Here is a 27,796-nt window from a genome sequence, read left to right on the forward strand (position 1 = left end):
TCCTCGTAGTCCCACTGTTAAGTTTTTTTACTATTGTTCTTTCCATTTTAACGAGCTGTGGACTACGTATACCAAGGTGTTAACTGCATCATGGAATGTGTAAAACTGCCTTTGTTCCTGGGAGCAAACTAGCTAACTGAACTCTTGCTGTACGCACTATAGAGACCTGTTTTTCCCAAGCCTTGGATTGCTGTACCCTTCATTCTCCCCTGAAGCAAAAAGCTGACAATTGGACCATCTATCACTGCATAAAACCAGACTGGCTCATTGCACTTCCTCCTGAAACATAAAGTCTTAGATTTTCTACCTTCCAGAGTTCTATTTTAACAGGATCCACCTACTTCATTTTGTTTCCCCTACTTATGTTTCCGAAATTCAGGTGGCAAGAACACATTTCAGTAATTCAGAATGTCTCCAGGAGTAAAGCAGCACAACTGGACTACTTTGGAAAACATAATTACTGGGTTAGAGTTTTCAATACATCTCTGAAAACATAATCTCTTATAATTTGAGTCCTGATTATGATACCACCTACTAACACATAGAAAGAGCCACCAAAGTGGAACTGCTCTTTAATCTCACTATGATTAACCCCTGCCACTGGAAATATAAATACCCTAGCAGCTGTGAGCTAACATTAGAGCAAGGTCAAGGCTGGGGTTTTTTTGTTTTGTTTTTTTCTTCAAGTGCTGACGAAAACCAGAAAACCATAGGAGACATGGGAAGCAACATTTTTTTCCACTTTTCCTCTTTTACCATTTCTCAAACACAAGAGTTTGTTTGTTTGTTTCAGAATTTGCTTTTGAAAATTTAAATGCTGATGGGGAAACTTGTTGCAACAAATTTTGGAGCAACCTTCCTCCCTGTACTTCATGTGCTCTGTCAGATTTATACTGCCTTAACTACAAACTCCACACCTTCCATCACTAGGTGCTTCTTAAAATATAATTCCCAGTTCATGAAACATTTGCTGTAGGTCTGCAGAGAATTCACTGATTACATGATCCCAACATCTTTTAGCAATGCAGTAACTAACCTGGACAAATATATGAAAATATCTTCTTTCTTCATATCCCATTTCCCCGCATGCACTGGCAATTCCACAGTCATTTTTAGCAGTCATCCATGAGAAGCAATGAGGTAGGACTCAGCACTGCCGACTCCCAAATATTTAGGGGAATGTTTCTTGCTCCCCTTCCCTCCCCAGTAAAGCTCTCAGCTGGAATCAACAAGTGTACACAAGGTCTTTGAATTTCCAGCTATAATTTCAGCCCTGTTATGGCCAGATAAAAGTTTGAAAACATGACACTTAATATTTTTATTATTTTGTGAACTGCCGTAGTTTACAACTAACATCTGATTCTGGTGGAAGTATGGATTGGGGTATGTGGAAACAGCAAAACTTTGCACTCATGCCGTAAAAAACCTTGCATCCATGCTACAAAACATATTCCAGTGGATATCTAAGGTATTGAGTTGTTCTAGTCAAAGACGGATCTTGATGTTTTCAGCTGCTTTGAATTTCTATAAGTGCTGATATACAAAAAGTCATGATATATGAAGCAAGTATACATTTGAAACCTTTCAGTATGCAACAGAAGATCGACTTTTGTTACTGTGTCCTCAGCTTCAAATAGTCCTAATTAGCAGCTGTCTCCAATCTTTTAATGACTCTGTAACATCATTTAGTTCTAAAGCCACATGCTGTTCAAATTGTCCTTCCAATTTTAATGCGAGTTAAATTTGGGTTTAACTTCAACTCACCTCCCAAGTTTCTCAGCTGTGAATAATTCTCACAGCTCAGTGATTTGGCTGGTATTTGTTACCTGTGCCATGCTGCTAAATTCCTCCTACCTGTCCTAACAAGCTCTCTGACTGGGCCAGCTGACAACTGTCTAAACACAAAATGAAAGAGAAAACAGCAACAAACTCTCCTAGGCCACCCAATTAAGGCTGGTGTGAGAAACAGGTTACCTCATCACCCTTTGTAATTTTCAGGGATTAATTAATGGATGTTCACTGCAGAGGAGTTTATGAGGCAATAAATAGCTTTTGTGGCTGATTAAATGCCTAAGCAAAGCTGATAAAGGCATCCAATAATTGCAGAAATAATTTAGTGCCTTGAATACATCTCTGCCACAGATGCAAGTCTTATTACATGACAGCTCAGCAGCAGACTAAGAAAACAGTGAGACATCTCCTTGCCCCTAGAGACCCTGAATATATAAATATGCAACTCAGCCCCAAATCAGGTTGATCCTCACTTGTCAAGCAACAAACAAAAGGCAGATGAAGATGGTGATTTTGCTGCTCTATGAACACTTCAGCGGCACATATACCAGCTCCTTGGGCCAAGTACCACCCTTTTACTTGCAGGGCTGCAAAAAACCCCGAAAACCCCCTGCAGCGCTGGGCGCTCCCCAGCTTTTCAGGCAGCAGCAGAGCAGCACTGCTGCCGCTGGGGGAGAGGGGCTCAGCCAGAGCCGCCCGCCTCTGGGCTGTGAGGTGAGTTTTCGGGCAGCAGCCGCTGGTGCCTCCGGAGCCCGGCCCGCCCGCCGCCCGCCCGCCCCGAGAGACTCGCCTCGAGAAACGCGCCTCACCTGGGCACGCGGGCTTCTGGAAGGCTCGGCGGGCGGGGCACGGGGCTGCGCGTGCTGCCAAACGGACACTAACGGCCACAGGGCCCCGCGCGCCGCCCCCTGTGGGTGCTGCGGGCGGAGCGAAGGTGAGCGCGGGGTGCGGGGGCGGGCGGACGCAGGGGCACTCCTGATTTAGAGGTTTTTTTTATTGTTGTTATTACTATGATTATTTTTTGAGCCCCAGTGACAGTAGGAAGGCAGCCCTGGCTGCTGCGTCCACAGCCAGTGTTGGACCTTGGAGCCTGTGCGTAAGGGTTGTATTTTCTCTGGTTTTCTGTGCAGGTGTAAGAAGCTGCGGGCTCTGCAGTCAGCTGCCACTTCAGCTTCTTTGGACTTCCAGGCTGGCTGGTTTGTTTTCTTCTCTGGTGGTAGTTGAAGCTGCTTTTCATGCTCAAGTGGGAAGAGAAGGAAGCAGCACAAGGCTCTCAGGGTTAAGGGATTCAAACCTCTGCCGCTGCAGTGCTGTGGTGGCTTCAGGAGCTGTGACCGCATCTACGTTGAAGGCAACAATACTGCACAGTGGGAATTTGGAGAAATAAACCAAACTGAGCCAGGGAACATGGTCTGATTGCAAGTGCAATCTCATGTCCCTCCCTTCTTCACTTTGCCCTGACCCTGCACAGCCCAGGTAAACACTCATGGTATGGGGTTTTTTTCCACTCTTCTTGCTTGCTTTGTTGCCTTGCTTTTCAACTGATAAATAATAGGTACAGCCAAAGAGTGATGTAACTGCGAGAACACACAGTTCTGCGTTTTATAAACAATAATTAACAACTGCTGATTGTGCCAGCCCCGAGATGCCTGAAATGCTGATCGCATCTTGTGGCTCTTAGCAGGGCAGCAAGGAAAGCAGAAGTATCAGCTTTGAGTTCTGCCATGTTGTCCTTTCCAGCTTGCAAATGAACTGATAATTTAACTGATACGATGCCTAAGTGCATGACCATTAAATTAATCATAAACAAACTCAGGTGGGCTGGCACTGACTGTTGGTTTGGTTAGTGTGCATGATGCTTCTCTTGGCAGTCTCTTGAAAACATATTCTCCTGAATATGGGTATGGGCAGTATTTTGACTTTATGCACAGATATGGACTTTGTTTATGTTTATACAGGTATTCAAAGCTTCCAAAAGAACAGAAAATGGCACCTTAGCACTTTTAACTTGGTTGACAAGATTGTTGTGTTCTGTGAGTGATGATACTTGAGATAGAGGTACCAAGGATGTACAGTTGCAAGTGTCCTGGAAGTGTTTTATAATTGGACAGTGTGGAAATGTGGGCAGCATGGAGAAACAGATCAAAATACAGTGCAGCTTTTTCATAAAGCCACACTTGTCTTGGTAGCACAGAGTCAAAAGTTTTTGTCCCTAAGTGAAGTAGCTCTGATTTAGAAGAGAGGCAGGAATCACAGAGTCGGAGAACGGCTGGGGTTGGAAGGTCCCTCTGGAGATCATCTAGTCCAACCCACCTGCTAAAGCAGGTTCACCCAGGGCAGATCACACAGTAATGTGTCCAGGTGGGTTTTGAATGTGATCAGAGAAGCAGGTTCCACAACCTCTCTGGGCAGCCTGTTCCAGTGCTCTATCACCCTCAGAGTGAAGAACTTTCTCCATCAGAGTGCATTGCTTTCTGAGGGTTGACAGCTTTTTAACAACTTCCTTCTCTGGCTGTGGCAGAGATCACGTACAATTCAACTGACTTTTATCAAGCTGTGTTTACTAACTTGCAAAGGCAGTTAGATTTGAACATCTGCAATAGCTCTTCCCTTGTCTTCTCATTACAGATTTCTACTTGAAGTCTTTATTTCTAGGATGCTAGGCCATGATTGATAATGAAATCACTGAAAGTGCAGTATGAGTCATGCAAAACAGGGTCAGAATACACAAATGTGTATCTGGAGGGAACAATATTTATTCAAAGAGAAATAACACAGAAACAGTAGCAAAAAACATACCACAGCTAACCACCCAATTCACTTGCTGCTGGTATACTGATAGGTATTCCTGTTTTCTTGATGGCATATCTAAGCAACTAGCCTGCATAAACTATGAAATGTAATTACTTTGACATATGGGAAATCTCTGGCAGGCACAAACTTGGCATGGACAGAACAGCATCACCCTGCAACGGCCCCTGGAACTGGAGTGTATGGGAGACGTGGCCAGCATGTTCTGACTGCTCAGCTATTTCTGAGCCTTTGACTGAACTGCAGATTAGTTCAATTTGCTGCGTTCTTGGAACGGCCCTTTGGGCAGGATGCAGCATACTACTTTTTCCTTTCTCCCCATCTCTGCATTTCACCCTTCCCTACTTTTCCTGCAGTTTTTGTACCTGAGTTGAAATCCATGGTTTTGAAGTTGCTGTTCTCTGGATCGACTTCCCTCATTTAAAAAGGGAAATTGAGCAGTAAATGTTTTTCTTTAGTACGTAGAATTTTCCTCTTATAACTTAGCAAACCCCAGTCTGAATTTTACTTCACAAGGAAATACTGCAGGTCATCATCTGTAAGAGTGTATGTTTGTTGATTACTTGCTAGATTAACAATAGACACCCAACACTGAGCTAGCTATCTCCCCATTATGCAGAGCTAAGAAAACAGCATAAGTTTTGAGTGTGTGACTTCTTAAGGTGCTTGGGGAGAGGAGGGAAAGGAAAGAAAACCTAACAAAGTTCCTAAATCCATGTTTGAGTTCCCTAGTGTTATCTGGTGTTAAGTACTTTGTTTCTTCAGCTATTCCTTTCTTCCATTTAAAAGTATTGAAGATTTTGTACAGTTTAGCACTAGAGTTTGTATAATATTTCAGATATTTATATACTAAAATGGACTTAAGTGGCAATTTTGAAGGCAATGTAAATTCAGTCTTAGCCCTCTTTGTGTAAGCAGCAGATCTAATTTTTTGATAGAATCTCAGACTGTTCATCAGTGCAGAAACCAAAAAATAACTGCCCCACAACAACAAAATTAACAAAAAACAACACACAAACCAGGAACATGCTCTGGTCTCACCAAGAACTATGTAATACTTAGCACATACAAGTGAAAGTGTAGTCTTAACTTCCAGCTTTCTATGTTGTGGTAAAGAAAAAAAAAAGCAGGAAAAAAAATAACATATTTCCTACTAAAATTATATAGCTTTGCACAAAAAAGTACAAACAGTACGCTCCTCCAGATAAAGTTTAAAGGATAATCACAATGTTGCACCACAATCAAAGTTGCCTTCATAGTTTTATAATACTGAAATAAGGAAAAAAAAACTAAGAACAAAAGTTTACAGAGAATTCAAGTAATATTCATATGTGTCAAGAAACAGGAAAAAACACCTTTTGAGAAGGACAAAGTATTCTGTTTTATTTTTTTCCCTTGCACTCTTTGCTATTTTCCATCAGCTCTGGTGAGTACCACTGCAGAGTTCTGTGCCAAGGGAGGTGTATTTAGTTTGGGGTGGCTCCAGCTGCAAATGGTATCTGCTCCATCAAAGCACAGGTTGGTTACACAAGCAGGATTCTCAAATTAGAATGCAGTAACAATCAGCTTACTGCTAGGCACGCTCACACAGAAAGATTGTATACGTGCACATAAGAAAGCTTGAGCCATAATCTCATTTAGAGATTCTGATAAGAATGAACTCCTCATAGCTCCATCTCCAACAGAGAGCTGTCCCTCCTTCTGAGGTTTCATCAGAAGGTCTGAGCTACTGGTAATATACTACAAATACAGTGGTATTGGTCATACAATATAAATACAAACCAGTAAGTCACCATTAATAGAAACATAAATGTTCCTTGCTTCTATAACATAAAATGTTTCTATCCCACCCTTCATGTCATAGACATGCACATTCAACAGGGACATTGTCAAGTACTGGAAGAGGTGGATGTGAACACCTTTGTATGGATCACAAAGAGGGGAGAGCTTAAAAAAAAAATCAAAAAAAAAATCAAAAAAGTAAGTCAGCCTAGGTGAGGTTAACATTTGATGAGAACTTCCAGCGAGGGCGGAGGTCACAGTTTGCTGTTGGTGCTTCTCCTTCTTCCTTGGCTGTCAAACACAGCAGAAACCCCCAAGAAAGCACACTACACCTGGACCTGCTGCTGCTTCTCAGACAGATGAGCACAAATCATAGAATGTTTTGGGTTGGAAGGGGCCTTCAAAGCTCATCTAGTCCAAACCCCTACCCTGAGCAGGGACATCTTCAACTAGATCAGGCTGCTCAGAGCCCCATCCAGCCTGGCCTTGAATGTTTCCAGGCATGGGGCATCTACCACCTCTCTGGGCAACCTGGGCCAGTATTTTACCACCCTCATTGTAAAAAATTTCTTCCTCATGTCTAGCCTGAGTCTAGCCTAGTCCCCTCTTTTAGTTTAAAACCATCACCCCTTGTCCTGTCGTAACTTCTAGTTAGGAGGCCTGACCTCATATAGTTGAACTTTTTGAAATTGAAAGACGTGTACTTGCCAAAGCTCATATAATCACAACCTAGGAATACAGAAGTACACAATAATGTTAAAAAACCCAAATCATTTCTTAAACTAATTTATAGAACATTGGAAGAATTCAGTCGAGCCACTTCTCTGGTTACTATGTAGTTACTCCTTGTCTTTCACAGGCATTATGTCACACAATCAGCATGTCTTTCTCCTAGATGCACCAAGTCCCTTCCCAAGTGGAAGGAGCGCCGAACTGTCTGCCAAACTTACCTTCACACTTGGCACATGAGTAATCAAACTGATCAGAAGTCTTACCTGGAAAATATGGAAACCTATAGGATGACACTTGCTATCCTGGCAGTGCTGACAGAGACTAACTACATTATTTGCACTGGAAAGCCCATGGTAATCTCGTCAAATTCCCTGCAAAATTTCTCTTCATCAATGCAGAATTTTCCCTTTGGGATCTGTGAGAGCAGTTCTGAGGCAACTACTGAATCCAGCTGGTTCCATCCTTGACCACTGCACATCAGACAAAAGTCAACATCTAGTTCTTCACCCAATAAAGTTCCATAACAATGTTCTATCAAATATCCTATGGAGCAGGACAATAAGAAGAGGGTTTTTTTTCCTTTTATTGTCAAATACTTGCTTTTAATATTTCCTGTATACACATCACTAGTGAATGGGAAGGATAACAGAAACTATCCATCACAGCTTATCAAAGAAAACTTAGAACCAACCTCACACCAGATAGGATACAGCAGCACACTCGTAGGTGAAATAACAACTTTGCTTATAACAGACAGTACAGTCAAAAGTGTGATGGCAAATAAATATTTTAATAGTTGTTAAAAATACTGACAAAAAGGTAAAACAAGCTGCACAGTGACTGTTCTGAAAGAATTTTAATGCTCTGTAGTGAAGATCAAACCCCACCATTTGTATGAAGCAGCCAGTTATTCCCATGAACCTGCTAGCTAAGTCACGATGAACTAAGAATTTAAACACCTCATTATTTAGGGCCCATTAAAAGCTTGTGCTTTCAACATTTTTGACTATTTCACTAACAACAAAGAACAGTTCTGCACTTGAATAAAACAGGGCTCGAAGGTCACTTGGTGAAATGCTATCTTATTGCAATTACATGACAACTTACTGTTTGGCAAAGAAACTACAAGAGCCCAACTGTATAGGCAAAACTCTGGCAAAAGCAAAAACCATCAACTTAAGTCTCAATTAATGCAATTAAGCTGCCTTTTTAACACGGGGCGGGGGGGAACAACACACACACCCTGTTCTCTAAATTTAACATGATCACACTGTTACCATATTTTAACGATGATAGCTTGCTCCTTGGGTCAAGAATTGCGTGTTCTTTTGTCCAGTCTAAATATGCTAACACTTGACAAAACAAGCTAGTAGTGTCTGCCCTTTCATTTTTGTTACTTTGCTACATGAACTGCTAAACATACTTCTGCATTTCCTTTAAAACAGATCTCATTTCTATGTACTCAATTCCAGCTTATCCTTCTTATATTAATCTACACAAATGACAGTGCACAAGCAAAAAACAGAAGTATCCTTCTGCTGTGTTTTGTTTTATATATACTCCTTTGCTTGTCTTCTGCAACTGAGACAAGATCAAACGAGAAAAGCCAAGTAAAGCCGAGTGACTGCTTACAAGTCACAAACTTCTTATGAACAAAGATATTTAGATAACTGCAGAACAACAACAAAACCCTACACAACAAAAATCAGAGACAGAAAATAAGCCAAGATCTTATCTCTACAAGAAGATACAATGCTATGATAAAAAAAAAATATTTGGTGTTAAAAAAATGTTAGATTACCAGAACAAATCAAAATGTGTAACCTGGAACCAGTAAGCTGTGTGAACTAATCAACTCTCTAAAGGTTAGCACACCAACTCAAGTCTCTCTCCTCCACTATAGCCTATTAACAATACTTGCCTTTGCGATACATAGATATGCTTCTTGCTTCAGAACTTTGACAAATGATTTTCCAAATGAAAATGAACTTACCCTTCACACCAGGGACCCCTCCAACACTGCCTCCCGCAAGGATTTACTGTTCATAGTAGGAAGATTTCCTTGCCTGACACTTCAGGCAGATTCAACATGTCTATCACCATAAAGGCATGAAATTCTCCGAGTTCACTTGCACCAGAATAGAATGAAAAGCATTTGAAAGTAAACAAAAGAACCTGCTCCATATGTTACAATGAATGACATTAAACTATCCAGTGAAAGAAGGCAGTTTTGAGCTAAGAGGAAATTAAAGTGGTATACAAACAGCATTAAAGAACCCAAACAGTTTGACTTTAGTTGTGACTATATAGAAATAAAATAAATGAAAAATTTAAAGCATATTAACTCACTGCTTGATCTCAAACGTACAAATTCTCGGTGCCAAAATTCATTGAGGTTTTTAAGGGGGGTTTTAGCTGTTTTATCGGGGAGTGTGGGGTTGTGTTTCTTTTTGAGAACTGACCAAACTGGTATTGATATAAAAACAGTCCTCAAAAGCACCCTCCATCCTGAAGTCAACAACTTTCTTAGATTTTTTTTTATCCAAGGTTATGTGAAATTGCACCATGACACTGGTATGGTACTAGAATCAGCACCGTGCATTTGTGGCTGCCTTGTGCTCTGAACCATGTTAAATCGAGGTATTTACTTAAAAATGTCTAGAACTTTACTATCACCTTGCCTGGAATTTAGGACTGAGCAGCTTATTACACAATGTTCCTTCAGATTCATTAATCTCCTAAACACTTTCTCCAAAACCATGCCAGTCTTCTCTTTCTCTGTGTTTCTTCCAGGCCCTGTCAGGATCCATCTTTCAGAAATTCTTCCACTCAGGTCAACCAAAGCATCTGCCACCTGTCCTGCTCACAGCTGTTTGTAAGACCCATGCACTATTGAAGACAAAAATAAGAAAAAAAAGTTTCTGCAAACAGCAGAACTAAAGAAACCCTACCCTACCTCATATCCCCAAGTACGCAAAAGAAAGAACATACTAGTTTATTTACAGAATACAACAACTAAAGAATGCCATTCCCATTCCATTGTTTGGTGGGATGTTTACCACAATTCATGTCATCCTCTACAGAAACCACTCTAGTCTAGTCCTAGTCATTTTTACCTTAGCATTTGTGCACTACATCATCTTCCATGATATACTAACTGCATTCTGTATGAAAAAAATGACATTTTTACCTCTCTATCAGTTATTCTTTGTTCACTTTGCACAACCAACTTCCTTCAACAACTTAAGGAAATCAAGAGACTACCCTACCTGATGCCACAGATGCAAAAGAGAGCAGAAGAAATCAAGACTATAAAAGAACGATAGGACAAGAGAGAACCATAAGACTCTACAGAAACAAAGCTTTCAACCCTACAGGGAAGCTTTAACATGCCACCACTGCTTCACTATTTCTGCTAAACATATCTACAGTTGAATACATTACTTCATATTTAAAGTCTTTTTCTGCCCTCTGCTGGCAATCACAATGCGTCATTGGAGTTCTTTTGGCCAACTGATGTCTATCTTACCAGTGCACTTTGTCTGCAAATTGCTTTGTCTATCTGGACAGCATTTTGGTGGATGTGTCACAAAGCATAAAATAGCTGCATCTGCAAACACATGAACAATACGGTGGTTTCTTCTCAAAATAATAAACTATCAAATTAAGCAAAAGCATCAGTGAAACTCCTACAACCAGAGCCTCCACTAGCATAAAATTACATCATGTCATTGCTTTCCATGAAAATATTTGCATGCTTTCTGCTTTTGATTGTGCTGTCTTCATCTATGAAATGCTGCATTAGTAAAATATTTCCCTTTAATAAACTAGATGATCAACAGACAGTGACTTAATGAACACCATTGGAATCCTGATAATTCACTTCAGCCCTTACTTTTCATCATAATTCTCGCTCTAAGACTAACCTCATATGCAACTAGAAACACAGCTTTCGGATCTACAGTTTAAAGAGCAACTTCTGTACAACCCAGTATGGAAAAGCTGGCAGCCATTGTACTTTGTATTGAACAATACACAGCTCTATGCCCAAACCAGCCACATCGAAGAAGTAAGCGGAAGGTGTACAGGTATGGTACCTCCCTTTACTTCCCTCAATAACAATGTTCGCATACTTTGCATAAGCTTTTTCCAGCAGTGAAAGCCAAAACATATCCTCTGTCTGACACTGGGAAAAGCAGAGTTCACCACCAAAGCAAGGCAAACGATCCTTGATGGTTACTTCCACCCAGTGTCCAGACTACCAGACTTGACAAGTGGAACAGCCTTGCTATGACTCATCTGTCCAGCTGGGCTGACCTGCATGAATTACCTAGATGACACAAGCAAATATCCAGAAAAAGAATGATTTTAAGAAAAGCTTAAAATAGTCTGAATATTAACTGTTTGTAATAGTCACAGGGGAAAAAAACATCAGGGACAGGTCACTGCATGCCCCACAGCTGTGGCTGGGCAGGAGCGACGGCAGCCACCCACATGGCCCCGAAGTGATGAGAGAGCAATTGGGGGGCCAGGGATCCCTAGGCACTGCAGGTTCCCGAGCACGGGTGGGATTCCATGCCAGGAGTACCTGGAAGAAACTGGAAATCCTACCACTCAGAACTGGGGGAGGAAAGAGAATTCATGGTCATCTGAACAGCTCTGAGAGGCTAAGGGAAACAAAACCCAATTATATTTTTGTGAAGAATATGACAGAGAAACTGTCAGATAGGTTGTTGATCTTGACCAAGTGGTCTCCTGAAATAATGGCAAAGATCACATTTTCAGATAGTTGATCTCTCAATAGTTGTCCAAGGGCTGAACTGGCAGAGTAAAAAAGAGAAAACAAAACACAAAAAAATACTGACTTTCTATAAAAGAAGAACAATGACGAAGAAATGCAGAAATACAAGGCCCCTGACAGGCTATCCCTCACTAAGCCACTGCTACTTCCAAGCTCTTTGGGCTGGGTCAAGGCTATTTTTTTTTTTTTTTTAATTTGAGGCATTTACATTCATGTCTTTCAGGAAGTTGACGTGGGGTTAAGTAAGCAGGCTGCTGAGCCATCAGGAGAGGACATGATTCTTACCAAAAAAGCTGTTTTTCACACACCTGTAATGATGGGATTAAGTCTAATGGTTGCACCACCTGGCCCTTGGGCAGAGAGGTTGTCTTAATGAGAGAAATCCACAAAAACCACTCCTCAGAACAGATATACTCACCAGTCACTGCAGTACTACTCATCTGACCACTGGCGGATCCAGAAAAATGCTCTCAGTCCCTTGTCTGTTGTACAGACAGAAGGCTTCTCCATTGCATACAATCAAATGTAATCAACAAACAAGACTTTTCATGTTTTGAGCCTTTCATGAGCAAAGGAAACATTGTGGTTGTTAAGAATAAGGACCCCTCTCATCTATGGCTCATGCAAGAGCTGCAGCTGCATAGGCTGCAAGTGAACAGATCCAGGAGAGGCATGTTGGGGGACGGAAAGGGAAGAAAAGACTGAGAACAGTGAAGGTGCCTGTGAAGCGTAAAGTGCATGCAACGTTGTTGTAGGTATGCCCGCATTTTGGTAGTGGAGCAGACTTGTCAAGCTCCTATCTCCTTTCTGAACTGTCCCTCTACAGCCTTGAAATGCATCTAGGCCTGAAGGTTTGCTGAAGATGGTAGTAAGCTCTCTAGCAATGGTAGATCAGCTCATGAGTATGCAGCCAGCCGAGTCAGCAACCATAGGTCATGAATAAGTAAGTGCTTGGCCAGGCTCTTGCCCACCAGCATGAGAGAGGCTAGTGGCAGCTCCTGCTGCTCACGGTGCAGCTCTCCTCAGGTGGGACTCCTTGTGGTTGCTGTAGGACACTCCTGCTGCACTGCCCACCACCGCTACTGCTGCTGCCACCGCTCAGCTCGAGGGCCCAGAAGTTACCTGCCGGAGATGAGGACCTCTTCCAAATGCAGACCCAGGACAAAGTGTTTTTCATGATTGATTAATCATCCCAGATGGAGCTGAAATTAGCAGCTGCCTCTTCTGAGACACCCCTAAAAGGTATTTGTGTTTGCTTCAAGTGAAGAAGTTGTAATTTGAAAACGGTAGCTTTATTTGCTGGGCGTTTTGAAATCATTATAGGATCCAAATCACAAAATTGTAAATGCCAGTGTTCCATCTGGTGAAGTAAGTAATTATGTGAGTTTCCATCCCAAATCTGGCCTCTGAGGGTCTGTCCAATTAGTTTGATTTCTGTGATTATATTTGCAGAAGATAGCTTTCCATTTAGTTTCAAGTAGAATTTCAAGCAGTCTTAAAGTTTGGTTGAAAAGCACCAATACATATACAGTTGTTTCAAAATTGTTCTTCCAGCCCAGAATGCAGTCACTAGCAAGAAGTACTTAGTTTTCACAAATTAGCAAGCTTTTACCCTGGGACTACATCATTAGAGGTCTGCCTTGGGTGACTATTAGTGTTCTTTTGATGCCATTAAACAACAGAGTTAGAGTAGTACTTCAGTGCAAATTACGCACAATTTGCACTGGGCATGCATGGTTCTACTCACAGGTCATGTTTTTTGGGGCCTGCAATGACTGCATTTCAAGGTTTAGGCTACATCTTCATTAACAGCTAATACCCTTCAACAGGGCCAGAGCTGTACAGCAAAATGGCTGGTGCTGATAACCTGACATTTATGCACTACCTTTGAAGTTTTTATTTCAGCCTAGTTCTGGTCTGGTTCATTGCAGCTGAATACTCATTAAACAGGTCAAATGCAGTTAGAGGCATTCCAAGAGCATATTTCTTGCTTGAGTTTTGCAGTAAGTGAACGCAGCTCATGCAGTGACAATACTGCAGTAGAGCAAGCCAGATCACGGTAAGTGGTCTCCTAGCTTGGAAAGCACAGAAAAGCTCTTAGTTAAATACTAAGGTGAATAAAAATGTTTTTTTTTGTGTACTTAGTGCAGTGTTCCTGCTCATTTCCATTTTGAAAGTGTTAATTCACAGAACATTTAATATCAGTCAGTACATATAATAATCTTGAAATTATTATTCTAGGTTCTGCTCCTCCCATTTTTCAGGTGCAGGAGTCTTTTTGATGTCATATCTGAGAGAGCCATCACAAAGAGTGTTATGGTTGCATAGCAACCTCAGTGTGATAAATAAGTGGTTTAAAGCAGTCCTTTGTGTATTTTTCTCCAACAGGAGCCAAACAGTAGCTAATAAAACTCTTGAAGTCATAAAACACTGCATATATTTTTCTAAGTAAGAGGTTTCTTTATTCAAATATCTTGGTACTTCTGGGCACTATCACCAGATTACTGCACCAAGTTCTCTTAAAAGTGCCCAGTATTCCAGCATTATAATTTCTCTGCAAACAGAACATCAATATCCATCTTGTCCTCCCCTCCCTCGGATTATCAGTTGAAAGCACAACAGAAATATTCTATGTATGAAGGTAGAAATGAACTAATATAATACCAGTAATCCAGCTGTAATGTCCAAAAGCATAGTCTTCTACCTAGTCAGCTACAGGGAAAAAGTATTCTCTACAGAAAAAGAGACCCTGAACGTGGACATACACAACATGCACATTATATATTCCCAGTTTTGTTTATTTTCATGGAATGCTAATTCAGTTACAATATGGCAGTTCATAACTACTGAAATGTGACATTAATTCCTCTCCAATGCAGCAGAACAGTCTTGATTTATATATATTGTTTTAAAACAATCTTATTTTACATCGTTGAGGTCTCTGGTGGTTTTTAAGCTCTGATGCTTAAGCACACAGCAAGCTACAAACCTTAGGTTTTTATATTTATACATATATTCTACGTATTCAGACAACTGCTGTAAGTTATCTATAATTTAATATTTATAAAAAGTGCATATACTGGTACATATGCACATCTAGAAACACACTTTTACTACTGCCTCCCTTTTATAAAAAGCTGCGTAACACACAGCCATATTATTCTTACTCGCTGTTAAAGTCCTTTACTATCTTTGTTACACAGTATCACCTATTCAATTCCCGCAAACTGAATGTACATATTTCGATGTTTATTTTCTCCTAAAGAAAAAAAAGTCCTTTCTATTCCTTTAAGAAGCTTTAAAATCATGCATCAGTTTAACAAACAGTCACTTTAGCATGGAATTTAGGATCCTAGACAGTATGTAAAATCTACTTCTGGAAAACGTCTGTCTGTATATTTAATTTCCTTTTTTTTTTTTTAGTTACAAAAAATATATAGGATTGAAACATACTGAATACATGCATCTCTCAAAGTGGCTATATTCTAGCCTTATAGATAAATTTTAAAAGTACACCCCTGCTAACAGGATGCAAACATGGCCTCAAATAGGCCATTACCTGCATTTAATATAGCTCCTTACATTAAAAAGTTCAAGTCAGATGTTCTCTTAAGATGGTGTCAAAAGACTGAAGAGCCTAATGTATTTATACTCAATATACAAAGGTGGGTGCAAACACCTAGTGCCATTTAATTATTCAATACTTTCAAGGCTTCTAGGCATTGCCTCTTGTAATACAAGTCCTGATATTATCTGAATGAAAGCTTAAGTTGAAAATTGTTTTTTAACACACCATAAAAGCAAGTTATGTTTAAAAGAAAAATGTACACTGGACAACTGGAAGTACTCACTGAAACAACTGTACAAAACTATTATAGATACAGAAAGAAATAATGGTGGACTTAACTTCAAACAGAAGTAACACTTGTTAACATATGTAAAAACTTGCTGTGTTTTATTCTTCTACCAAATAAGAATTTGCAGCTGTTCAGAACAAGTAAAATTCAAACCACCTCGCAATGTTTTACATTTTTAAGTTTTTATGCAGTGCAAACGTTTAAGACAGAATAACCCCCCAGTGAAACAGGTGACACTACTCAGTGCCAGTCTTTTGAAGAAGATTCTTTCAATAGGTCTATTTACACATTAAGCTAAAGGTTCACTATATATGCTTTGAAGTTTGCTGAATATCAGCAGAAAAATACGTGAACTAGCAGCAGTTGTATTACGAATATATGATGGTTACTTTAATGAATGCATAAAATTTTCAAGACTGTATTCAGTGTCATACTGTTCTTGATCCCAAAGTTCCCCAAGGTTTTCGAGTATTGATTTCATTGATGCTTTGCCAGAAGAGGTAGAAGTATCTGCTTTTTCAGTTTTTCCATCCTTCACAAAAGAAGAAAAAAAAAGAATCGATAATATACAGAATAATGTTTTCAGGAATATACTAAATTCTTTGAGTCTGATGATTTTTTTTTAGGGAAATATCACTTGCTCTTGTTTTTCAGAGAGCTGTCTACTATGTGTTCATCTGATTTAAATTTACATTTCAAAGCAAATATTTTCTCCAAGCTTACTCTATTTTTCGTAAATATTTGTAAAAATACCTTGTCAAGAGTGAACAGATCAAGCAGCTGTTCTGTTCCCATGCTCTGGAGGCTTGTGTTTTCTTGGCTAATCACTGTATTTGCAATATTCATTTTGAACTTTTGAAGACCCATGATCTTCTCCTCCAGAGTTCCCCTGGTTATCAGGCGATATACATTAACAACACGTTTCTGAAAGGAAAAAGAGAGCACACTTAGCTAAAAAATAGCATCTTAGGTATTCAAGAAATCACAGCCTTTTAGTATTCATCATGGACAATCTGGAAGCAGTTTGGCCTGGAGTTACCCTTCAGTAACTGTACTCAGTCTGATGTTAGATGAAAAGGATGAGACTATGCCAGTCTATAGCAGAGGCACCTGCAATTGCATCTGTACTCAGGAAGTTTTGAATTCATGGCTTTTTACAGCTGTAGAGGGAGACTAACAGTAGTCACCCTTTCCTTGTCCAGGCATCAGAGAAGGACAACCCTGTGGGGCTTCCCTTCAGTTGCATGTCTCAGCTACCTCTCTACCTCCACTGAAGGGTGATTCTTCACTGGCCTCTCCTAGGCAGCCCAGGGAATACAGAAGAGATGGCATACCAAGTTGGGAATATGATAATAAAGTACATGCTCCAACATATGGCATATTTGCAAGAAAGCAGTATGAATGAAAACTGGGTGAAACCACCAGACATCACTTTTATTATATCCTATAACTTTATCCAAAGTTGAATAACAGGACTTCAGCAAGAAAAAAAAAAAGGAAATGGAAGAGTTTTTCACCTGGCCAATGCGATGTGCCCGATCCATGGCTTGCAAGTCTCTCATTGGGTTCCAGTCATGTTCCACAAATACTACTGTATCAGCCCCTGTTAAGTTAAGTCCCAGTCCACCAACATGAGTGGTGAGCAACAGAACATCTATAGATGGGTCATTATTAAACCTGCATTCAAAAAAAGTTAAGCATGGTAAAATTCATTTAAATAACAGATTTATGAATCTCAACTGCTTTGAGGCAGACAAAAGAATGATTTTGTACCATATAAATAATGTAGTTCATTACAGTTTACCTTGTATTGGTTATGAAGGGATATGCTTACCGTGAAACAATGGAATGCCTCTGACCAGCAGGTATGCTGCCATCCAGTCGTAAGTAAGTAACTGAAGGTAACTGAGGTCTGAGAAGGTCATGCTCCACTATATCCAGCATGCTCTTAAGCTGACAGAAGATCAGTACTCTGTGCTGGGCCACAACAGCTTCTGTACCGCTTTCTGAAGATCCACCATTCCCCAAACCGCAGTCCAGCAGCAGCTTAGAGTAAAAGAGCATTAAAGCATATCAGCAAAATGACAGTAGATCTCATGTAAATATTTACATTGATGGACTATCAAAATTAGAAATAAGACAAACACTACTGAAGGAAGTCTGTAAATGACAGTCACTCAAATGACATAATGCAGAGTTTGGCTTGTCAAACCATGAAAAATTTAAGAGTCGTCAGAATAGTAATTTTCTTCATTTTGCCTTACTTGCAATAGAATTTAAGTATGTAATGCAACCTAACTTTATCAAGCTAATAGTCTCCTGTAAAATAAATAGAAAAAGAGCTTTTCTGTAACAAGGAAGACAGGAGTAAAGAACAGTATAAAAGTAAGGTTTATTATGTAAATGTCATCACCTTGAAGCAACCTTGTGCTTCCCCCACTCCTTGAATTAACAGGAAAAATAAGACATAAGCTTAAAAACCTCTAGTAGTCCATTTCATTTGCTACTTAACTAGCATTTTAAGATCAGTTTTCACATTGACGAAGTCTTAAAACCTTCTGAACTGCAACATTAGCAGAGACATTTAGAAAATTTATGGCACAACATGCAAACCTACTTACTTGTTTTAAAGCAGACAGCTTAGGTGCATGTTGGATGTCTCGAAGGGATGAATTATGAGCTGCAAGTTGCTCTGTAATTCTTTTATATTCTGGATGTTGAGTTGTTAACACTAATGCTGGATGGTTACATAGCTTCCGTAAGTATTGCAATGCCTTTGATTATTTAGGAAATTAAATTCAAATAAATGGTTAACAACAGTATAGTTACAGAAAAAGGATAAACAAAATTGATTTTTAAGTACAGGGGCCATGCAACCACATTCCACAAGTTGGACTTCATTTTAATGAAAATGTATCCTAAAGTTGCACATTTATATTAAGAAAACCTGTATTTCAAACTGTATCCAGTAACTGTTATGAGCAGTTATCTTGGTTCCTGTTGCAGCAACAGTGCAAAGACCATTTCCCACACCTTCACGTTAGTGTGGGATATAGTCCATGGCTTTGGGAGATGTGCAGACCCTTTGAGAATTGTTTCCAGGTAGCCATGACTTAATCTGCAATTCTGTAAGACCATGAACTTTCATAAATTCAGATCTAACCTTAAGAAAGTGGTTTTGTTCATGTTTTAGAATCTTTATTTTCTAATGCAACAACTGATGAGATCAAAGTTAGTTGCCTCTTGTTTTGGGGTTTTGCACTTTTGGTAATCAGTTTCTAATCAACAGTAGTATCCAAGATCTACAAAACAGCTGAACACTAGTTGAGCAAAACACTAAAAGACAGTTTTATATCATTTAAGACATAAAAACATAGTTTAAGCATACTAGCTATACATCACCTTCCGGGCAATCTGATCCAAAAGCTAAGCATTTTTTATTAAACCCACAAATATAGTTACCAGAAATAAATTAACAAACAAGTAAAAGTTACTGAAGAAACCTGTACCTGAAATACATGACCTGTGGCTTTAAGCTTTGGTTTTTCAGTTTCTTCATTCAGTGAAATTGAAGAAACTGTTTCATCAATATCACATTTGGCACGAGACTTGGCAAAATCTTCATAGAGCTGAACCTGTAGACCAAGCCCCAGACAAAAGAATGACTTAAGTGTTTTCCCTGAGAGAAGACAAATGGTCACTTTTTGGAATTTAGTTCTGAATCATCATAAGTCAAGAACACTATTTTCTATGTAGCACAAGATCAACATAATAGTGGAATTGCTTGCCATTTTTCTTTCAGCTTGGAAAACATTCTTAAAAAAATCTGCAGATGCCTAAGATGTTTTTGTAGAAGAATGCCAGAAATTAATCTAAAGAAATACTCTATCGCAACTGGACTGAAATCAGTTTTTGAACATGTGCTAGAAAGCTTTTTAGTCCTGTGGTTCCAGAGAATGTCAGAGCTGACATCAGATTGAGCCAGGAATACAGAAGTGGTTCCTTTGTGGTCTTAACTATACTGGAAAAACTAAGCTTCCAGCCACTTTTTAAGCATACCTGTAGAGGACTGAGAATACAGTAATAATCTTGAATAATTTTGGGTGGAAGATCTTGCAGTACATCCTCTTTCATTCTCCTTAACAGGAATGGCAGAACTTGGCGGTGCAGTGCTTCCATTGCAAGAACCCCTAGTGAAGCAACGGAAGGAGTATTTTACTGATGGCAATTTCTCCTTTCTTCAGCAGTTCTCATTTAAAGGAAAACAACAAGAAACCCAAGATTTAATGTCTGATCCCTACCAGCCTCTTGTTCTCGACTGGAGCTTCGGGCATCTCTACTTGCCAGTATTGGTTTCCCATAACGAGCTGCAAATTGGCGTTCAGTACCCAAAAATCCTGGCATAAGGAAGTCAAACAACGACCACAACTCTAAGACGTTGTTCTGAACATAAAAGAAACATTTGTTAAATTATTTCCAAAAGTAATCAACTGTTATCAGAAACATTTCCATGCACATTCAACACTGTCTATTAAACGCTACAAACATAATGCTTCAACATACTTTTCAGGTTCTGGAACTTTGTGGCTCTTTCATCAGCTTAAGCTATAGGGAGACTTGCACGTGCACTTTAACATATAAATGGACTTTGTCTTAAGCCAAACCCTGAGTTCTTCTGGACAAGAAAACCCAGGAGACACCAGTGGTCTTAGTCATGCATGAGACAGATACTCCACAGACAAATCATTCGGCCAAAGCCCAAAATCTGGAGTTTTCAGAGGAGTTTCTTGCCAATGTCACTAGAAGCATAGGAAATGTTCTCTCCCCTTCGAAGCCTGCTGCTTAAAAGAACAAGTGATAGAAAAAGCTGTGTTGCCAACTTTTGAGCCTAATTAGTACCACAAATCTTGCACTCCTTTCTCCTTTACATAGGTATACTAGGAAAAAGATGCAGTTTCAAGCATTTAGCAATGAAAAGCTTTTTTTACAACGTGCAGTTTGAACAAGATGACTCTAATAAAAAGCACAATAAGATGGACTGCAAAAAATATATCTTTTGCATGTTTTCTACTACCCACCCAACTCCTTAGGAAAAAAGAAAAGCAGTTACCTGGATTGGTGTACCAGAAAGAATTATCCTGTAATTGGCAGTCAGCTGTTTTACTGCTTTTGACAGTTTGGTTTTCCCATTTTTTATTACATGGCCTTCATCAAGAATACAGTAATTAAACTTAATATTTCTAGAAAAGAAAACACAGACTTCAGTAGCATTTAAAATTCTAAACTATTAAAAACCTCAGAAAACATACCAATTCTTACCTGAAAAAGTCAATGTCATTTCTCACAACATCATATGAAGCCACTATGAGATTGTGTCTTTTCACCTGGTGTTGTAACCTTAAGAAAAAAGAGGAGATCATAACTGAAGTGTTTCTGGCACGTTGTTATTATTTCAGCTTTTAAAGGTACCATCACAAGTCTTCCCATGCCCACAAACTCTGCTTCAGTAGTAGTAAAGTGAATTACAAAATTCTGAGTGTGATATTTTACTCTACCCAAGTCATAAATGCAAAGCACATTACCTTGCTCTCTCAGTAGGAGGTCCTGTATAGTGCAAAGGATTAAGATATTCTTTTGAGCAAAATTTGCCTACTTCATCCACCCAGTGTCCTGTGAGTGTAGGAGGGCACACCACCAAGGAGGGAAGAGGAACACTGTCCACCAGTTTTGTTCTTGCATATTCCTGAGCCCTTTATGAATATAAAAACAAATTTGATTTTTTTTTTTTTTTTTTTTTTTTTTTCACAGAACAGTTGAGGTTGGAAGTGACCTCTGAGGGTCATCTGGTCCAACCCCCCTGCTCAAGCAGAGCCACCTACAACCAGTTGCCCAGGACTATGTCCAGAGTCATTACCATAGAAAAAGCCCTATGATTAAGCCTAGTAAAGCCTCTGACACCACATCCCACATCATTCTCCCAGAGAAGCTGGCAGCTTGTGGCCTGGGTGGGTGCACTCTGTGATGGATAAAGAACTGGCTGGAGGGCCAAGCCCAAAGAGTTGTGGTGAACAGAGCCAAATCCAGTTGACGGCCGGTCACGAGTGGTGTTCCCCAGGGCTCAGTACTGGGGCAAGTTCTGTTTAATCTCTTTATCAATGATCTGGATGAAGGGATTGAGTGCACCCTTAGTATGTTTGCAGATGACACCACGCTGAGGGGGAGAGTTGATCTGCTGGAAGGTAGGAAGGGTCTACAGAGGGATCTGGAGCAGCTGGATCAATGGGCTGAGGCCAACTGTATGAGGTTCAACAAGGCCAAGTGCTGGGTCCTGCACTTGCATCACAACCACCCCATGGTGCACTACAGGCTTGGGGAAGAGTGGCTGAAAAGCTGCCTGGAGAGAAAGGACCTGGGGGTGTTGATTGACAGCTGGCTGAACATGAGGCAGCAGTGTGCCCAGATGGCCAAAAAGGCCAACACCATCCTGGCTTGTATCAGGAATAGTGTGGCCAGTGGGACTTACCTGAGGCAATGATCACCTGCAAGAATGCAAATGGATTGTAAAGTTTTTCCTAAGCCCATGTCATCACAAAGAATTCCATGAAGTTTATATTTATTGAGAAATGCCAGCCAATTCACTCCATCCTGAAATTAAAAGAAGATGAAATTAGAAAATAAAAAGAATGCATTGGAAGTAAAAACTGGTTTTTGGCTAGTTAAGCTTCACTTCAAACATTTGTATATTCTGTCATCCATCACTGCCAAACTAGGAGCTTGTTCCCACCATAAATGCATCCACTACAGCCCATTCACTGAAAAGCAGAGGGAAACAGAGGGAGAAACATAAGTGGCCGAACAGTACAACAAGGCCTGGCTTGGCACTAGTGAGCTGCCACAGTCAGCCTAAGCAAGGCACAGCTAATTGGCCATTCCCTGAGAAAAATGACAGAATCAAGAGGTGAAAAAACCCATTCACTAAAAGAAAAACAGGATAAATGGCATGCATTAAGTTAATTTGTTGTTCCTTCCCCAAGAGTCCAAGATATACACCGCACAGCTAAAAACAAAAGACCCACAAGCAAAAGCAATCCAGCACCCAAACAACTCCTATCCTTCCATAAAACCAGACTGGAACTTATTGCTCTTCTAAAATAGAAGTATAAGCTGTTACCTGCTGATATTTTCTGAGTTCTGCTTTGATTGGTACTGGAATTTTATAATTTTCCAGTTTTTTCCCATCCAACAATTGTTCCAGAAAGTGACGTTCTTTAGCTTTCATGCGGATTAATTCTTCAGACATGTTTGGTGGATTTGGTATACCAGCCTAAGATAATATTTTGATACCAGTAATATAAGTACGGTACTCAATTTTCACACAGACAATAAGAAATAAAACCTCATACTAGCTAAGACATTTTAAACAAACAGAGGTCACTTCCAATAAGGTATTTAAGAACATAACATACACACAGACAACAGCCTACTTGTTCAACTGCTTTTCCTACTCTCCCTTTTATAAGAAGTCTGAAGTGTGAATATCATGCCAGTTAATTTGGTTCAAGTATATTGTCAACTTGCAGCATGATTGCTTATCAATAAAACAAGACAGATTAAGTTGAACCATTTATCTTACAATCTCTGTCATATTTTAATTTTTTATGGTTGAATGAATAATGAAATTGAGAATACAGACACAGTAAACTGAGCACAGCCAAGCTCTCCCAACTCATTTATTGTTATTGTTTCCAATTCCTCACAATTAGAAACCAACACAAAAGTACAAGTTCACAACTCCCAAGTTTATTCAGACCCCTATCACTTATCCAGCAGATGAATGGGAGTCTTGCATTTTAGGCAGTATATAAAATGCCAGCAACAAACACTAAAGACTAAATAGAGACTCTGATTTGTTACAGAACTGTAAGTCACACTTCAGGGACACAAAATTGAAAGACTAGAAAGGTTTGGGTTTTTTTTTTTTCCCTCTGTTTTAATAATACCACTATAACTACTGAAAACTGTAAGAGTTTGGCTTATGAAATGTCTGCAAGACTGCCCTAAAAAGTCTTCCCGTTTAAAAAAGTAAAACTGCATCCATAAAACAGCACTCCCCAAGTCTTTTTCACACAAAGCATGTGTTAAACTTTGTCTGTGAAAACAAAAAAGGATTCCTCAATAAAGTATCTCCCCATAAAACATCTATTTCCATAGCCCTACCAATCTACCCCCTACTCTTTCCACCAAGGTGAGTCCAACCCCTCTGCAGTTATTAATTTAAGTTCCTTGTTTGGCCTAACATTTAAAATTGCTAGCTGTCCCACAACAATGCTGGTATTTTCTCTCATTATTAATCTACTTCACTCTACGTTTGCGTATTTAATATAGTTCAATATCTGATACTGAACTTCCTTTAACTGGAATGGGAAATCCTAAGGGAGTTCTTGAGTAACTATGGAGAAGAAACATGAACTGATCATGCATATGTATACAATTAATAAAACAACTATTCTACACTTTTAACAGATGCTCACTAAATTCTGTCAAAATAGCTTTAAAAAAAATTTAAGATTATGCATTCCATAGGATTGTATTTAGATGCATAAGAAGGGCACTGGTGGGAATGGAATTGGAGTGAACAGTAGAATGCCAGAAACTAATTTCTACTTCGCACACTTTCAACTTTTTCAACATTTCAGTGTAAGCACACAGAAATAATTAAGTGCTCCATTTAAGGCAGATTGCTAGTTATCAGATTCTAAGGTTCTATTATGCTAAATTAAAAATTGACATAACAAAAGATACTAAACCCGTTAAACTGACTTTTTCTATTAGAAACATGCAAATAAATTCTGAACTGTCTTCTGTTACCATCTGGTGGTGAAACTAAGTTACCTAAAGCCTCGTAGTCCTTGAAGTGGTATATGAGAAAGTGACCAAGGTGTGCAAGTTGTAGTAGGTGTGAAAAACTGAAGCAAATCCATATTGATTAAACATTACTGCATCATAATACATTTAATATTTTGCCCAAAGCTGTAGGGTGGGGCTTTTTCATTTTAAATACTAGGAATAAATAACTGTACTTGTCTTCACACTACTTCTATTACTGTTATTTCTTTCTTTCCTTTACATCAGTATTACTTTTTAATGCATTTCTCTTGACCACATGCACAACAAAAATCATACCTAGGGACAGCACACAACTCATAAGACTTCTACGGTAAAACTAGCGAAGGCAGCATTACATGCAAAGGTAATTAATATACACTTAATGTACACAGTCAAAATGAGTTTCTTAAAAAGATAAATTTTTCGGTAACATTAATTTAGTAAATTACATTTTAAAGGATACAGCTTCAATTATCTGATATGGACTCAAGATTTATAAAAACAGTTACTTGTTCAGCATTTAATAAGCCAGAAGCTTGGACTTTGTGGCTGGTGAAAAAGTGGATACAGGACGGTTCACATACTCAGTATACTCACAGTCTGAACTTACCTCAAGAGGCATTAGTCTAATTAGTGTTGCAAAGCACTGAGTAGCCATAAAGCGTACACTGTCTGTCTGATCACTCATTCTGCCCAGAACTGGAACCACCAGAAGAACAATGTATGGAACAATACCAACATCCAGCTGCTCCATTACACCTGGATCAGCTATTAAGGAAATAAGTTTTTACCACTTCAGGATTGTCTGACATCAATATAGACCTGGCAGATTCCTCACTCAATAGGTAAAAGTTATTAAAACATTACAATCAGATGAGCAAGATTTCTACTAACAAAGCAATGGGAAAAACAGCCCAGAAGTCTGATCTACCCAGTGACATTTAGACAAATGAATTCCATGGTTTGAGAAACAGAACTACCTCCACCAAAACTTCATTTGATAGATAAAATAAAGGTGATGGAAATAAAAGTTTCCTTCTTGTCTACCGGAAGAAAAGAGCTTAACATTTTATTTCATTCCTACTCTCATTTTTTTCAAGGCAAGAGTTTTTGTTCCCCCAAATTATACAACTGCAAAGAGGCTTCTGCATTTTTGAATACTCAAGCAAGGATACATGCAAGTGCTTCAATTGCACCTTCTTGTTTGGTGTTGTCATCTATTGCTCCCAACCATGGCAGAACTTTCTCTAGGAAGATATTCATTGTTTCCATGGTAGCTATTTTGCTCATAACACCTACACAACGAGCAGCCATGTGTCTCACTGCAGTGTTGGGATGTTGAAGGCACATAGACAGATGAGGCAAATGCTGTATTAACTGAAGAGAAGAAGAGGGTGTGGGGGAGAATGGTTAATATGAACTATAAACAAATTATGGAATTAGTTTGAAGTAAACAATCTTTTAATGTCACTGTTACCTCCTAAATGGTGCTTGAAATGGCTCCTTCACAGGATCACATTTTCATTTTGTCAAAACTAATATTTTGACTTGAAACAAAAAACTGAACTTTGAAAAAGTACTACTCCCCAATACAGTTTAAATTCAGACAGTAACAGAATGTTTAGCATTTTAGTCAAAATGCAAATTAAGAAGCCCTTGATAATTAAGGAAGTGTTTCACAGTGGAAATATATAGTATTCAGTACTCAAAACTTTTTATAATAATTATTGCTTAAATACAGATACATAGATTAAATAACACCTTCCAGCTAGCAAATTTGTCCTAGATTCATCCCGTTTATGTTTAGGCAGATGAATTATCCATCCTGGGTGTCTTATTAGCTCTGTGTTACAAGACAGACACCCAGAAGGAAATGCCCATCTTCCTGGGGGGTACACATGTACCTACATGCCTTTTGCTCATCAGCAAAAATGTGTTTATGTCAGATATCCTAAACAGATGGTCATGTTCCTCCTAGTCTGTCCCTAACTGCTAGTTTTGATGAACCAATTCTACACTCTTTGACTTTCTATGATTTTTTAAAAAGTCTGTATAGAGTATTAGCACCCCCAAAATCAATCTACACATTAACTACTATATAAAAACTCTTCCACATCATGTGCTAAATTCACTCAAAATCACTTCAGTATTTTAATAAAATAGATAAGAAACAATTTCATATCTTCCATGTGAATCTCCATCTGCTCAGAATTCTACAGCCATTCGTTATGCCCAATCCTTTCCCATCATATTCCTTCCAGAGTTCTGCCTAATTATTCCTTGCATGGGAGCCTTTTTGCATATTTTTATCATCCTGTTGCCCTTCTCTATGCCTCTTCCAGTACTACTATAATTATTCTGAACTAGAGTACTGCAGATAGGTTACTACTGAAAATTGTATTCCAATATGGGCATAATGGTGACTTTCGTGTTCTGTTTTTCTTAACTGTACTGTTTGTTTGTTTGTTGTTGTTCTTTTTCTTCCCTAGTATTTTACATTCAGCTGATGTCTTCACAGAACTCTCCTAACTCCAAGATCTATTGCCTGAGTAGAAATAGTCAGTTCAGAGACTACTACTGCATATAATGTATTAAGGCTTTTACACTGAGAGGTAGGTAAAAAGAAATAATTTTAAAAATTAATCAATCCAGTCTACTTGGGTGTAACTGATGTCTCCCACAATTTTTGCATTCCCTGCATGTGGGCCCTGTCTATTCTCCAGGTTCAGCAATCTGGAACTAGAATAAAGCAGAGTTGAGATGCTGATTTCAATGTAACACAATAGCATAAATATTATCATAACTCAAGCTTTGGATACTATCTTGTTTGGGCATTTAATCCAGAAAAAGGTAGGTCAAGTCTAAATTGTAGATAGGTGTTTGCTTTTGTGGTTTATTCTACAAATAAAGAATTTAACATCCTATAGGACACAGGGAAAAAATAGCTTTGAAGTGCAACAGCTTAACTACTGAAGATAGAAGGCTATGTCTTCAGTTTATCAAGACTATCAAAGTGTAGCTAACACCACTTAACCCTATTACAGTTAAAGACAATAAAAAACTTCATCAAAACTCAGCCAATGCAAGAAGCTTCTAACCCAGCAAAACTCCATTAGCCCAGACCACAACACAGAAT

At 39.1% G+C, this 27,796-nt stretch overlaps 1 protein-coding gene across 1 annotated transcript in view; it reads right to left on the reverse strand.

Annotated features, from left to right (window-relative positions):
* Positions 1-14,352: 14,352 nt before the first annotated feature.
* The window catches only part of BTAF1 (B-TFIID TATA-box binding protein associated factor 1), a 45,857-nt gene continuing 32,413 nt past the window's right edge, over positions 14,353-27,796 (reverse strand). Inside the window, exons 24-38 of the mRNA XM_082054213.1 lie at positions 25,836-26,037; positions 25,271-25,419; positions 22,946-23,098; positions 22,298-22,419; positions 21,357-21,524; positions 21,094-21,171; positions 20,885-21,014; positions 20,076-20,217; positions 19,834-19,964; positions 19,284-19,409; positions 18,396-18,548; positions 17,609-17,820; positions 17,292-17,451; positions 16,528-16,698; positions 14,353-16,306 (exon numbers count right to left, since the gene is read on the reverse strand). Coding sequence (XP_081910339.1) covers positions 16,160-16,306; positions 16,528-16,698; positions 17,292-17,451; positions 17,609-17,820; positions 18,396-18,548; positions 19,284-19,409; positions 19,834-19,964; positions 20,076-20,217; positions 20,885-21,014; positions 21,094-21,171; positions 21,357-21,524; positions 22,298-22,419; positions 22,946-23,098; positions 25,271-25,419; positions 25,836-26,037 — 2,244 coding nt within the window. The 3' untranslated portion in view covers positions 14,353-16,159. The remainder of the gene's footprint in view (positions 16,307-16,527; positions 16,699-17,291; positions 17,452-17,608; positions 17,821-18,395; positions 18,549-19,283; positions 19,410-19,833; positions 19,965-20,075; positions 20,218-20,884; positions 21,015-21,093; positions 21,172-21,356; positions 21,525-22,297; positions 22,420-22,945; positions 23,099-25,270; positions 25,420-25,835; positions 26,038-27,796) is intronic.

The sequence above is a fragment of the Streptopelia decaocto genome (genome assembly GCF_964273445.1).
Source record: "Streptopelia decaocto genome assembly, chromosome: 5".
Taxonomy (NCBI): domain Eukaryota; kingdom Metazoa; phylum Chordata; class Aves; order Columbiformes; family Columbidae; genus Streptopelia; species Streptopelia decaocto.